At 41.0% G+C, this 12,761-nt stretch overlaps 1 protein-coding gene and 1 long non-coding RNA gene across 3 annotated transcripts in view; one reads left to right on the plus strand and one right to left on the minus strand.

Annotated features, from left to right (window-relative positions):
* toy (paired box 6 protein twin of eyeless) overlaps positions 1 to 12,761 on the minus strand; it is an 85,810-nt gene that overhangs the window by 46,167 nt on the left and 26,882 nt on the right. The window contains exons 3-4 of one of the 2 annotated variants that reach the window (XM_087346357.1): positions 5,762 to 5,927; positions 4,697 to 4,877 (exon numbers count right to left, since the gene is read on the minus strand). In XM_087346357.1, the coding sequence (XP_087202483.1) occupies positions 4,697 to 4,877; positions 5,762 to 5,927 (347 nt within the window). Of the gene's footprint in view, positions 1 to 4,696; positions 4,878 to 5,761; positions 5,979 to 12,761 lie in introns of both variants that reach the window. The other variant, XM_022057132.2, reaches the window with a different exon arrangement.
* Positions 9,176 to 12,761, plus strand: part of LOC147875251 (uncharacterized) — a 28,933-nt gene continuing 25,347 nt past the window's right edge. Inside the window, exon 1 of the long non-coding RNA XR_015534469.1 lies at positions 9,176 to 9,603. This is a non-coding gene — a long non-coding RNA (uncharacterized LOC147875251). The remainder of the gene's footprint in view (positions 9,604 to 12,761) is intronic.

Here is a 12,761-nt window from a genome sequence, read left to right on the forward strand (position 1 = left end):
AAATACTTAAGCGAGAAGATAATATTAAAGTAAGTGCTTGGAAAGTTGCCGGCCTGTTTAAATACCGCTTCGATGGCGTTTTGAAGGCAGGGCTCCACGTAAAACCGGGTACACGTGAGTGATCAGTGTCGTGCTCCGACCGCTTTAACTCGGGATACTAACTGGCTGTCTGCACGTGGTACTGAAGACAAACTGAAATCCGCGTGGCGTCGCAACCCAGAACATGGCTGCCACGTCCGGTCTTTTATGAAATCGGTGAAGGTTAGGTTTCACGTAGAAGCAGCGTGTTTGACGGCGACAGACCAAAATTCAATTCACTCCACGGAATCCGCAAAAAAGATTTCACTGGCTTGTGTTCAATGAAGTTTTTAGTTCCGTAAAGTAAAAATTGCAGGGGCTCGTTACTCAGAAAAAAAAAAGTGATTTTGCCTACAGCCGATGAGAGCGCTGTAGTCCCGTTCTGAAATTCACAAAATAAATAATTTATGCTCTGTGCTGAATGCTAATTTACTGTTGCATAATCATAAGAATCCGACGTTGATGGGCTTTCTGCTTCATAATTAATAAACTCGGTGTTTAACTGCGGTTGCTATGGTAACTACCAACGGTATAAATGTTGCCAATGTCAGTACCCGCCTGCTAACCATCTCGTTTGTCCTCATTTCCTGCTTTCCGTCTGTTCATGTCTCTTTTTCAAATAGCCGCGTCCCGAGAGATTTTCCTAATCGAAACTCAATATGCATTTCTTGTTTCCTGCCTACGAAGTAGGCCGTAAATGTACATTCTGTAGAAAGGATTTACCCATTCTAACTCCATGGATTAAAATTCTTCTCGAAGAGCTGATACTACGCTCAGCTGTTACAAAAATGTCCACCACTCCTTTATTTTGGAATATAAAGGTTCATTACCGTGATCACAAGAGCTTACATATACGTACATCGGAAAACGTGAAGGAAAGAGAACGCTTGAGAGACATAGGCACAGATGGAAAGGTAGTTCTAATGTTAAATGAAGAGCATTTGAAGGCGTTAATCGGATTCATCTGGCTCAGGGTAAGGACTGGTGGCGGGCTCTTGTGGGAACCTTCGGTAAAATTTCTTGGTTGGCTGAGCGACTATCAGCTTCCCAAGAAATACTCTGTCTGCTCCGTGGAGTTAGTTGTTTGTGTGGCCTGTCCCGTGTAGCAGCAGCCCGAGAGACCCTTATGTTCGATTGCCTCTCAATTGTCTTGTGAGGGCGCCGTGCGGTAGGGGGTAGAAACATTCCCTTAGCTCTTTATGCCGATGAAGGGCTAGAGGGCGCGAGAGGACGGAAGCAGTGAGATGTGACGTGAGGGCCAAAGGTCCCAGACCTTGTGTATGGTGTTTCGCTTTGTTGACATTGTACGTGACAATATACACTGTAGCAGGGCTGATATGAAACCCTTAAACGGCAGGGGTGTACACGGTGCGATGAGTCGAGAGGCGTCTCATGTAAAATGTTCAGACACAATGTTGGTAATCGGGAAGGCAGCTGGAAAAAACATTTGAGATAAAATTCTTTCTAACTCCTTGAAAATAACCTCGCAGCATTAGAGGGTGGGTGCGATTCTGAGCCAGCTCTATCCACCTCAGACCCCACATATGGAAGGTCTGAACTATTCGGTTAACGAAATTAATATCACTACCGCATTTCATACATAAAACTAGCGAAAAGTCCAATTTTTAGTCAGGGTTCTTCTTAAAATTAACAGACTCAAACAAGGAAATACTTTATGTACTGGCATGTTATGAATATGTCTTGGCGATGACTAGCTTTCTACTATTTACTGTCATGGCGTCGAATTGCGATCGCTGTACGAATTAAATCGACGCGACGGGCGTACCTATCGCCTATGCGATATTAATCGATTATGGTCGCCTAGCAACGAAATAACAAAGAACTGTGCAAGACGATTCGCGATATCTTAACGATTACTGGCTCGTATTCAGAATATTTCTTATTCAGACTCTGGTTTCATGATTGAAGTATTCGTGGGTTTCTCAGTTACTCTAGGCATTTTACAGGACAGCAGCTTAACACAGATCACGTCTTGTCCGTCCGTTCTAAATTGGTGGAGTGAATTCGGAGATTAGAAACGCGGATTTCAGACCAAAAAAGAAAGGAGATTAATTTTTATGATTTATGAAGATCAACTGTTGGATACCCCTGACTTACAGAATTACGGAAGGAGAGATGGCGTTGTGCGGGTGGCCGATCCATTACAGGAGGGTAGTTCGCCCCGCGTGACACCAGGTCAGGCATCGTAACGTTCCAGACGACAGACTTCGAACTGCTTCTTAATGTCACTTAACACGATCACAAGCCATTCATATTCTCCTCACATTCTCACAGCCTCTTCTCCTTAAGATACTACTTAACTTTATCCTCCCATCTACTTCTAGGTCTTTTAAATGGACGAATTCTAAGGGATTTCTCCAATAGAATTCTATCTACATTTCTTGTTTCCCCAGTGCTCAGTCAAACATAGCTCCCTAACGTTCGCTGATCTCTCAATATTACAAATCATGAAGCTTCTACTTACGTAAAATCTTCGGAATGTTTAGGCACGAAAGTTTAATGGTTGTGTTTTGTTAGGAGATTTATTTTAAACTGGACAGCATCCCGCCAGTACTGTGTCCACCAGCAGATTCAGTTCTATGGAACGTAAGAAATACAAATACTTTTGTAAAGGCGGCTTTTAAAAACAAACTTTTTCACAGACAGACCCCCTACGAACATATCACCCATTAATTAAAATTACAATTATAAAATTTCCCTAATTAGGAATGAAACAATTCCCTCACTGACGAACACACAGGTTTTGTGTCTGCTAATACAAATGAAAAACCTCTGATTCTTTGAACAAGTGGAAACAAAACCTCACGCCACAAACGATACGTATTTTGGACAATGCGAATAAATCACGCGTGTCAGACGCTCTCGGGTGAAATAAGGGCGTATTTAACTTTTAAAAAATGTCCATTACCCCCGAGAATCAGAGTAAAATCTTAAAACAGACGCAACTCACTTCTTTGCTTCCAAGATAAATGTCGCTGTGTCGATAACAATACCCCGTCATCCGGCCGGGGGCCCTTTCATTATACCAAATCATTTCTCCCGGGTCACAGAATCGGCAAGAAGTTAATACGATTTCGAAAAGAATTCATTTTATTTGGAGATGTTGGTGATCTGTAATAACACGATCATGTACCCTGGCTGTTCCCACAGGCTAACTAGCCCCCTGGAGTTTGCGGTCTCTGGTTCCTTGAACCCATTCTGATGAGAAAAGAAGCCAGCAAAGGCCATAAGGATTTCTGAGTGACGTGAAATGTAGTGTGAATCATGCGCTTTAAGTGTGTTCACCTAACTAGAACAGATGTGAAGAGTGTTATGAGTTACGTCCGTTAATACCGTATACCGGGTGTCGCAAAAAGTATTACTTCTGTAAACGCAGTGGTGAAAGCGGTCCACTCAATGGATTTTAATGAAGCTCGTAGAGTCAAAGTTATGTAAAACATAACTAAGTTTTCTTAAGAAAAAAAAAGTTATTCAATTTTAAGTTGTATTTAAATCCATTCAGCCGTTCGATTTTTACCGATATTTATAAAATAAGTAATTTCTTTTGCGACACCCGGTATTCTTCCTTTCGGAGTCAATAGAATGAATCATAATTTTCTTGGTCATGAAAAATCGCATGATAAGTTAAATCCAAAAACAAACAAACATTTAATTTTAGGATTTGGCTCGCATTAAAATTATTGTATAACTAGACCCAAAATTATTTTATTGGTATTAATATATATATGGATATATATATATATATATATATATATATATATATATTTGTATTAAGGGTTTGCAATATAAAGAAGCTGATTTAAATAATTATTTACTTGTTACAATTTATTTTAATTTCGATGCTTTCTTAGTCCAATCACTTGTGGGGTCAGTGGCGTATTCTATCATATTTAAATCTGACAAAACAGTACGGAAATAAACATTTTCTTCTTTTGTACGAACCAAAGGCTATAATTCAGAAATATGTTTGTATACAATTTAATTGATTATTTAACGACTGTAATTTTATATCAGTTATCCCCTTTAAGCACGAAGTTCATCAGTTTTATATATAAAAATTCAGTTCGTACCTCAAGGAGAACACAATGCTTTTCTATTACAGATATTAAACAGTTGAATCGGTTTATAAAAATGGCCGCTGTTCATTGCTGTTTATTTTGTGAAAGATAAGAAATGTATAAAGTAAATATTGTGCTTTAAAGGGTTAACGTACTGTGGCATGAACATCCAGCGACAAATGAACTAAGAGACGTTGCAGCTAGGTCAGTGGGCTCCCTTCATTTATAGATTCACAACAACAACAATAAATAAACTTTTAAGCATCACAATTAATTCTTATGCTTGCACAGAAACATTCAGGCATAAATCGTAACGAAAACATTTACGAAATATCTCGATAAATACGTTAAATAGACAATGACTTCTAATGGCGGACTCTTATGAACGTGACATGTTTTGACAACTAGTTTCTCAAGGAAGACTGTGTCCCGCTGAGTTAGGTTAAGTTAGGTTAGGTCGAGGGGGCCTTCGGAATGTAGGCAGGCCCCAGGGGAGGCCACTGGCCGGGTGCTACGATCTTCTGCTTTGGCGAACTCACACTAGGGATGTTGTCGTTGGTGCAGACGCCCTCGGACAGCAGACGATCACGGATTTCCCACGCAAAAATTGAGGGGCACTCCCTCTTGTAGTCGGCTATCTTGTTCACAACGTTCGACGTGGCAACTCGTGGTTTCGAGCCGCCTATCGCCCGCGGTTTGATCGAACCGGTCTCATAATACCTGAAATTTATAAGAAACACATTCATTCACTCATTCCCAGACAATTTAACAGCAATTTATGCACTTCAGTGACCACATATCACGATTAATTACTTGTAATTAGCAATCTAGTGAGCAGGAACTCTTTTTAGACTGGGAGAAAAATAATTTCTGAAATTGAAACTAATTTTATTGAGATAGAAAAAAATTGAGAACAATTAAACCTTTGGCTTAATAACGAGGCGGTAACATAGACTGAACCGAATATTGGCAGAAACAAGTTAGGTCCTGCACTAGCAGTCTGAAGGAATTTATACGGTGATAAGTGTTTCAGGCCGTGGGCACGAACACTGCTATTAAAACCGCAGAATTTTAATTACCCTTTTCATGTTTAATTCTTGTCTTAAAGTTATAATTTCTCTGTTATATGCACTGTTAATTAATTACTAATGTTCGGCTCGAAAATTATATTCAGTTCTAGTGAGAAACTGTGAATCAGCACTCGGATCCTAACAGAATCTGTAGCAGACATGATGAATCCTCGTGCCATGATCTCTGTGGCAACACATTTTGCCCGGTTTCACGAATGCTTGCTGGGAGAACAGGGAACATGCATTGACTGTGTTACCCCGACCACGTTAAGTTTTCAAAGCGAAACTTAACGTGGTGGAAGTAAGGGCATTGCTGACTTAAACTACAAAAGGTAGCTCACTGCTCATATATGAGTCATGTGGTCTGCCGGCAAGAAACGTTTACTTCTGACAATAACACGCGTGAACCCATATCATGTGTAGGAGGTGTTACCGTGTGAAGTGGCCTTGCCCGGAAGACAAGCCACGAAATTGCCACGGGCGAACGTTTCCCTGCCCGTCCCCTCGAGAAGTGGCGGCGGTTGGAGCTCTTACCTGCCGAGGATCTTGGAGACGCAGCCGTTGGAGACTTGGAGGATGCGGGAAATGTCGCACGGCCTGGCGCCGGAGTGCGCCAACTCCACGATCTTCTGCCGGGTGCTGTCAGGCAAAGGGCGACCATTGACGTAGACCCCTCCCAGCTGGTTGATGCCGCTGTGGCCTGCAGCAGAGCATCCAAATATCGTACTAGCGGCTACGTGGTGTTCCTCCTCTGAAGCGGGCGGACAACGAGAGAACAGACAAAACAAAACACAGTGTTACAAACTCTGAGGGGGCGGCTAACCCCCTGTCTCTGCTTGACACGTAATTGTGGGTAGGACGGACCGCTTCAAATAATTATTTCACTATTTTTGTTTTCTCATAACAGAAATACTGAGCTCCCACGGAATGGATTGCACACCAGTAATCGGGAGGTCCCTCTTTTGAATCTCGGTCCACAGACTATGTGCCTTCATTAAAGGTCTTCGTGGTTTTCGTCAGTCCCTCTGCTCGCGAGTAACTTAAAATACGTTTTATGTCTCGGTATTTCCCAAAAGGTTCTGCCCTCTTTCAAAATCTCCGCCCATCCCTTGACTTTTCTGTTGCTAATGTTTTTATCCTGACGTCAAACTGAACTGTCATTCTTCCATTTATATCGCAAGTTTCTGTATTCGCTGGCTCAAAAGCGCGTTTACAGATTTACGTTCCAGTTTGTTTAAAATGTATCGATGGACCAGCCATATTAAACTTGTCAGTGTTATCAGTGCCCAAATGAAAGTAAAAGCCATCTAGGTACAAATTAATGAAGGTACGTATTCTATATATCATTTTTTAATACGAACTAAAATTATCTCCCCACCCCCCAAAAAAACACATATTTGTAGGCCTACTCCTTCTCACACCCATACAATAATTTTTTTGTGGTTAAATGACGTCGGTATTTCAGTGCAGTGATTGTCAGATCTTAATGTGACAAATCATTTGCTCCGTTGTGTGATTTCGGGTTCTCACGGCGACGAATATGAAGATGGCTGTCTTCTGTGATGTTAGTCTTTATTTAATATAGTTTTCATTGATATAATTCTGCCGTGTAATCATGTGACCTGTCGATATGTGAAAAAGAATCAACCCCCAGGAGCGTCACAGAAGGTTTCAGCGTTTCAGAACAGTTGTTTTTTTCCACAGAGGTCAACGCAGCCAAACAGGTGGTGGCAATTCATGAATTTTACATCGTCCCGAACTGGCGCTCGTCGTCACGTGACATCTGTGCGTGTCGAACCATGGAAATGTTTAAAACATTGGCCTAAGGATACCACAGACAGATACTTATTTAAACTGCGGGCTGTCAGTCGACGTTTGTAGGTAAGGGAATTTACGAACTGAAGCTCAAATCTCCGAAGCTGATTATCCGGTTATTTCACGACGGTCTATTAACTGCTTACGTTATTTAGCGCTCATTGGCTCGTAGAAGATTACTACACGTACCTTTATGTTTAATGACATGGCAGAGTCTAACCCTCTGAATGCTATGTACGATATCGCTTAAGCTTCTCCTCTGAATTTGTTTGTTATTTTGGACTAAAGCCATCGTTCTCTATATTAAAACGAAGCCTCGACTTTTCCAAGGTCTGGTTCTGCCCATGTCTGCAGGTGTATTAATCGATATGTCTGGAGTGATCAAGCCTCTGATGGTCTTTCGGGCAGGAAATATTGATAATAAATGTAATTATGCATAACATTGCGGTCACCCTGACGGTGTTTATATAATGTGATCCACTGACAGCGTAATTATATAAACCATAAATAAATAACTTAATCAATGCAGTGTTTATTCTGAAATCCAAGTTGAGTTTTCGGCAGAAACACGGAACTGTGTATCTGGCACTGAAGTTCACATATTTTACCCAGGATTTTGTCGATAATATTTATATGATTATCTCACCATAGAAACTTACATATACAAAACAGAATATAGCAAGCTTTTTAACACAGTCGTTTTATTTATTTGTTTGTATTAAATAAGGTCGTAACCCACTGCAGCAAGAATTGCGATTAGGCAGTCGAAAGGGCTCCAGGACCACAATGTATGAAATTAAACTGGAATACGTAGTCCATTAGCGTCACCCCCGCAAGCTAGCTGCTTGCGTATGAAAACTTTGTTTTCGTAATCGGATACAAGCCGGGACCCTCGCCATTCTCTCGCTGCGCCGTTTGTAAGGCCAAGACGCCCTTCAAGCCCAGATTATACAAACTCTGCTCTGTAGTCGGATTTAGCGAGGGTTTCAATTGCTTCTTATTACCCGAGGCCCCGAAACTGTGCACGGCTCCTTGCCGTCGCCCGATTGCCACTAAAATAGCACAAAAGAGCGTTCAGGGCAGAAATACAAACGACTCCGTTCGTCTGTTCGCCCGAAGCTCTCTCTTTCCTCTTTGATTTGTTTCTTTGTTTCGTCCCGACTTCCATTCCGTCATTCTGCCCATCATCCTTTCCTTCTTTCTACATTCTCCTTCATTGGATGATTGTTTCCCTTTCAGACACGTTCGCATTCTCAGGAGCGCCTATTAAAACAGCTGAGTCCGTCTGTCCGGATTTCCATCAAATATGGAGTTCGGGATCTTACTAAATTTTGTCGATAAATTCCAATTTTAGTTAAAATCAAATAATAATAATTGTCTTCTCGCTTAAAGACCTACAGGAAGTATGAAGAATCCCCACTTTGGGAACTGTAGCTACGCGACCACATGGGAAATCCTCTGTGATGACATCATCACAGACACAGGCACCAGACATCCCGCATAAACATAGGTCATTGGCCCCAGTAAACTCTGGCGTCACTGGTGCTATCTACAAGGGTCGGAGGTCAATGTTTGTCAAACGCCTCAGACTTGTTGCAATGTGCGTGAATTTACTCAGCTTGTTTCCTTTTTGCAGACAGATCTTTGTGCGTTGATTCTCAGACAAATTCCGATAACCACAGCCCAGAACAAAGTTTCTACAAACATAAAAAATAAATATTCGTTCAGACCCAGATTCCTTTGATTTCTATGTGTTTCTTCAATTCCATTTTCCTTGTAAACAATCTTCGTTTATTACAGGTAACTTCCGTTCAAAAATAAAGCTTTTCGCTCTACATTCTGAAGACCATACATTTCCGGCAAAAAAAAGCGCGTTTCTGTTTAATCCACATTCCGCTTCAGACAGGTTTCCGCAGTATAAAGTGGCACAATTTCGAACTTCAATATTTTTCTGTAACTTCACATTACTAAAATAAATACTTTATATTTTAAGAAAGACGTATGCCTTATTATAGATAAATTAAACATTGCAATCAAAGAATATAATGTAAGACCAGACTCTCTTTTGTTTTAAATGACGAATTTGCGAAGACCTGCACGCCATCTGAAGTGCTTTAGAGTGACTGACGAAAATAATTCAGTAATGGCGACTTTCTGCGTGTTAGTGTCTTGTAGTGCAGCTGTGTTCATAAACGTTTACCTATAATAACACGTGCATAAGTGCTTCCTACAAACTAAAGCAGTGGCTATAAAACTTTGATTTATTTACCGTCACTCTATCAACTGCATAGGCTGCATGGAGTGTAATTTAAGTTTGAATGAAGAGGTTATTTGTGGAAGGGTGCAGTCGTAACCTATTTTAACACAACATCCAAGCATTTTTCTGGACGGACTAAGTAAAACTACGTATTGGTAACCTGTGGGCCCGATAATCGAAGTCATGACTTTCAAGTTATGAAGTAGGAGTGCCACCAACTGTTAAGCCACCTCGTTTGATCGTGAAGGACGAGTGTAGTCAAGAGAAAATGGCGTTCATCATTACTAGCAATCGTGTGGACAAAGTAAGTCAACACTCTTTCTAGTTTAATCTTGAAGGACACTGGTAATTATATGTACCATCTGATTATGCGTTCGGCAACTCTATATTTATGGGTTTCTTACAAAGCTTAGAATTATCAGCGATTATATCAGACAGTCTGCATTAAAAGTATGTAAACTCTATAGACTAGAAAGCATTTATTACTAAACACAAGCTTTCCCTGAATTTTCGTAAGTCATGTTTATTAATAAATGAAACTAAACTCTAATAAACTTTATTGGTTTGATTTGGTTCGTGTAGCTCAGGAGGATTAAAATCTAGTTTTGATGTTCTAGTCAGTGGCCTGAAATGACGTCAAACCACAGCCTGTTTCAACTTTTATAGGCCCTACATTAGTCACATTGAACAGACTTCTAGTCTCGTTGTTTTGTGATTTTAAATAAATCAGTTTCTCGTTGCTTGCCAACAGTTTAATTTCAAAAGAGAAGTATCATTACGCGGAGCCAAAATGGTAAATGACTTTTTTTAAGAGAAAACCGAAATTGTAAACAAAGTCTTAGTGGCCATAAGACCTGCGTCCTTGGGCCGTTCGAAGTTTAATATCACAGGTTTGAATTCCACTCAAGTCATAGATGGATGTTATATATCAGCGATTGGCCGATCCCACACCTATGGAATGCTATCAAATGGCTGAAGGATTCATTGCTTCAGAAGTTAATTATGAACTGCCACATTTCAAAGGGCATAACCCCTCTAAAATCTGAGGTGTATTTAAATTATTTCAGTAGACTTTATGCAGTTTATTTTAAGAATTCAGACGCTTGGTTTAGTCCCATGTGGGCCGAAGATTTTCTGACTTCAATAGTTACCTGTGGTCTCGTCATCATTCTACTAATAATTTATAATTATCCATCATTACGTGGTTAATTTATTAACGTGTTTATATTTTCTCAACTGATGTCACTGTGTTAGTATCTGACTTATTTCCCAACAGGAAATGTTATTCAGTTACATCTTTCCAAGCTATTTTTTATTCACAACACAAATTCAAAATAAGTTTACGTGCTTTTCTAATTATACTTCGTAGTACAGTTTCTGCTCTGAATGGGGCATATAGCAAGTTATTTATACCTCTAAAGTTGAGAGAATTAAAGTTGTATTACGAGCTCCTTTTCAGTACAAACTTTACTGTCGTTTAGAAACCGCTGAAGTGCTTCATGGAAACTTTTAAAGGAAGGAAGAGTTTCGCCATTGACGGAACTGCCAGGGGCCGTGAATAAAGCCGGTCGAGCCGTTGTAACGGTTTGCCATTAGCCGTCACAAAACTGATTACCTGCCTTAGGTCTGATTGGACCGCCTCGTTACGTGTTGCAAGGCGCACCAGGTCCCTTTCAATAGGTTTCTCTTTTTTACAGTTCTTTCCTTAAACTTTACTGAACAGGACAAGGAACTTCGTTGGATTTTCTCTCATTACTTCTGTTCTAAAGTCCCAAAAAAAGACACACATAAATCAGAAGACGGAAGGAACATTGCCGTTGATGGACATTTCACTGCGATCCGTACCAACTAAGTAGGTGGCAGTTTGTAGATCTGTTAACTTAAGAATATTCGATAGCGAATTTTAAATCTGGAATAAATGTTCCAGTTTACTTTCGATGTTGGTATTCTGGGCTGTAATTCTATGTAAATACCAACATTCCGAAGGAACATACTGCGTCCATCCTCAGGCATAAGTAACTTCACTTTCTGGAGCAGAGAAGCTGTTTGTGTTGTCTGCGGCATATACAGTCGGACGCTGGAATCGAGGATTCGATGTTTGTCCCCAGTATAATGTGTGGCACGGGCTGATCTCCCGCCTAGAGAGTATTGCACAAATATCTACACTTTCAGAATTAATTCCGATTAGAAACAAAACAGACAATTCTCTAAATTCATGAAATCTCGTTTATGTCAGCGGGTACCATAAGTAGTGTACAGGTAACAATAAGAGGTTACTCTTGGGAGCATAATGTGTGATTTCTTCTAATAAATAACTTATTTTTAATGCCAATACTATTAATATATTTATTAAGTCGTAGATGTTTCAGTCGGCCCGATATCTGCCCACCCTTCTTACACCTTAGACAAATGTAAGGGACGGAAAATAATAATGATAATAGCAAGTGAAAAGTGACGCCCGCGCGTCGCGTCGCGACGCGACAAGGAGCCCGCCGAGGCTCTGTCTTTGTTGACATGGTAACCCCTTCAGTTTCCAAGCCTAGCGCCTCAAATTGCATTAGCTTTAGCATTACATGGAGAATTGAAGACGTACTGAGACGTGAAGGGTGGAGGTGGGGTAGGGGGTAAGAGAATTTAGTAGTAGACCGTACGCCGAGCGAAGGAGAGATGCCGAGAAGGAGTGCGTCTGCAAACACGTCCCTTTGTATGTGTTTATGCATGTACGCCACCCGACCGCCCAAATAAACTGGAGCCACTACGTAAACCGTCTGTCTCTTTGTCAGTTCGGCGGTTGTTAGTGTTTGTGGGCGCACGGACTTTTCACAGGGACGCCCCGAGGACACTTAACAGCTCGTCACAGTAAAATTGTTCTCGTCTTTTACGAAAGTCGTAAGTTCATTGACGTGTCTACGACGGCCAGCCAAATAGAACGCGTCCTGAAGCTCACGAATCCAATTCCTGTAAGTATATCTCATCTCCCTCGACCGTGCTACACGCCACACCAATCCTAACGATCTTGAGTTGATCACCCTAATAAGTGATTCCCACTTTCTTTTCTCGGGCAGAGACAAACCAAAACCCGGAAAATTTAACTAACTGATCAATAAATCCGGATGTTGATGGTGAAGTGAGTGGCAACCACCGCTTGGCATCCGTGGTCTACTAACTCCAATGTACTTCATGTTTGTTAGTTGAACTTTTTTGGATTCCGAAATTTTCTTCGCCGTATTCAAGAGATGCCGCCCAGTTGTTGCCCAGTCGAGTTCGCATCTTCACAGACTGTGTTCCTAGCGTCCGTATCTCAGCTGTCCCTAGACGTCACGCCAATTTTTTCAACCAAAAGTCTGTTTCCTTATGCGTGCTACGCGTCTGATTTGGCGGAGGAATTTCATCTGCTTTGAGTCAGTCCAGGTTTTTGGAGAGAGCCTCAGTTTATATTCAGTTCTGAATACGAACAGGCTA

Source organism: Zootermopsis nevadensis, unplaced genomic scaffold (assembly GCF_977971745.1).
Source record: "Zootermopsis nevadensis isolate Lab colony 2312 unplaced genomic scaffold, Znev_1.0 Znev_ptg000001l, whole genome shotgun sequence".
Taxonomy (NCBI): domain Eukaryota; kingdom Metazoa; phylum Arthropoda; class Insecta; order Blattodea; family Termopsidae; genus Zootermopsis; species Zootermopsis nevadensis.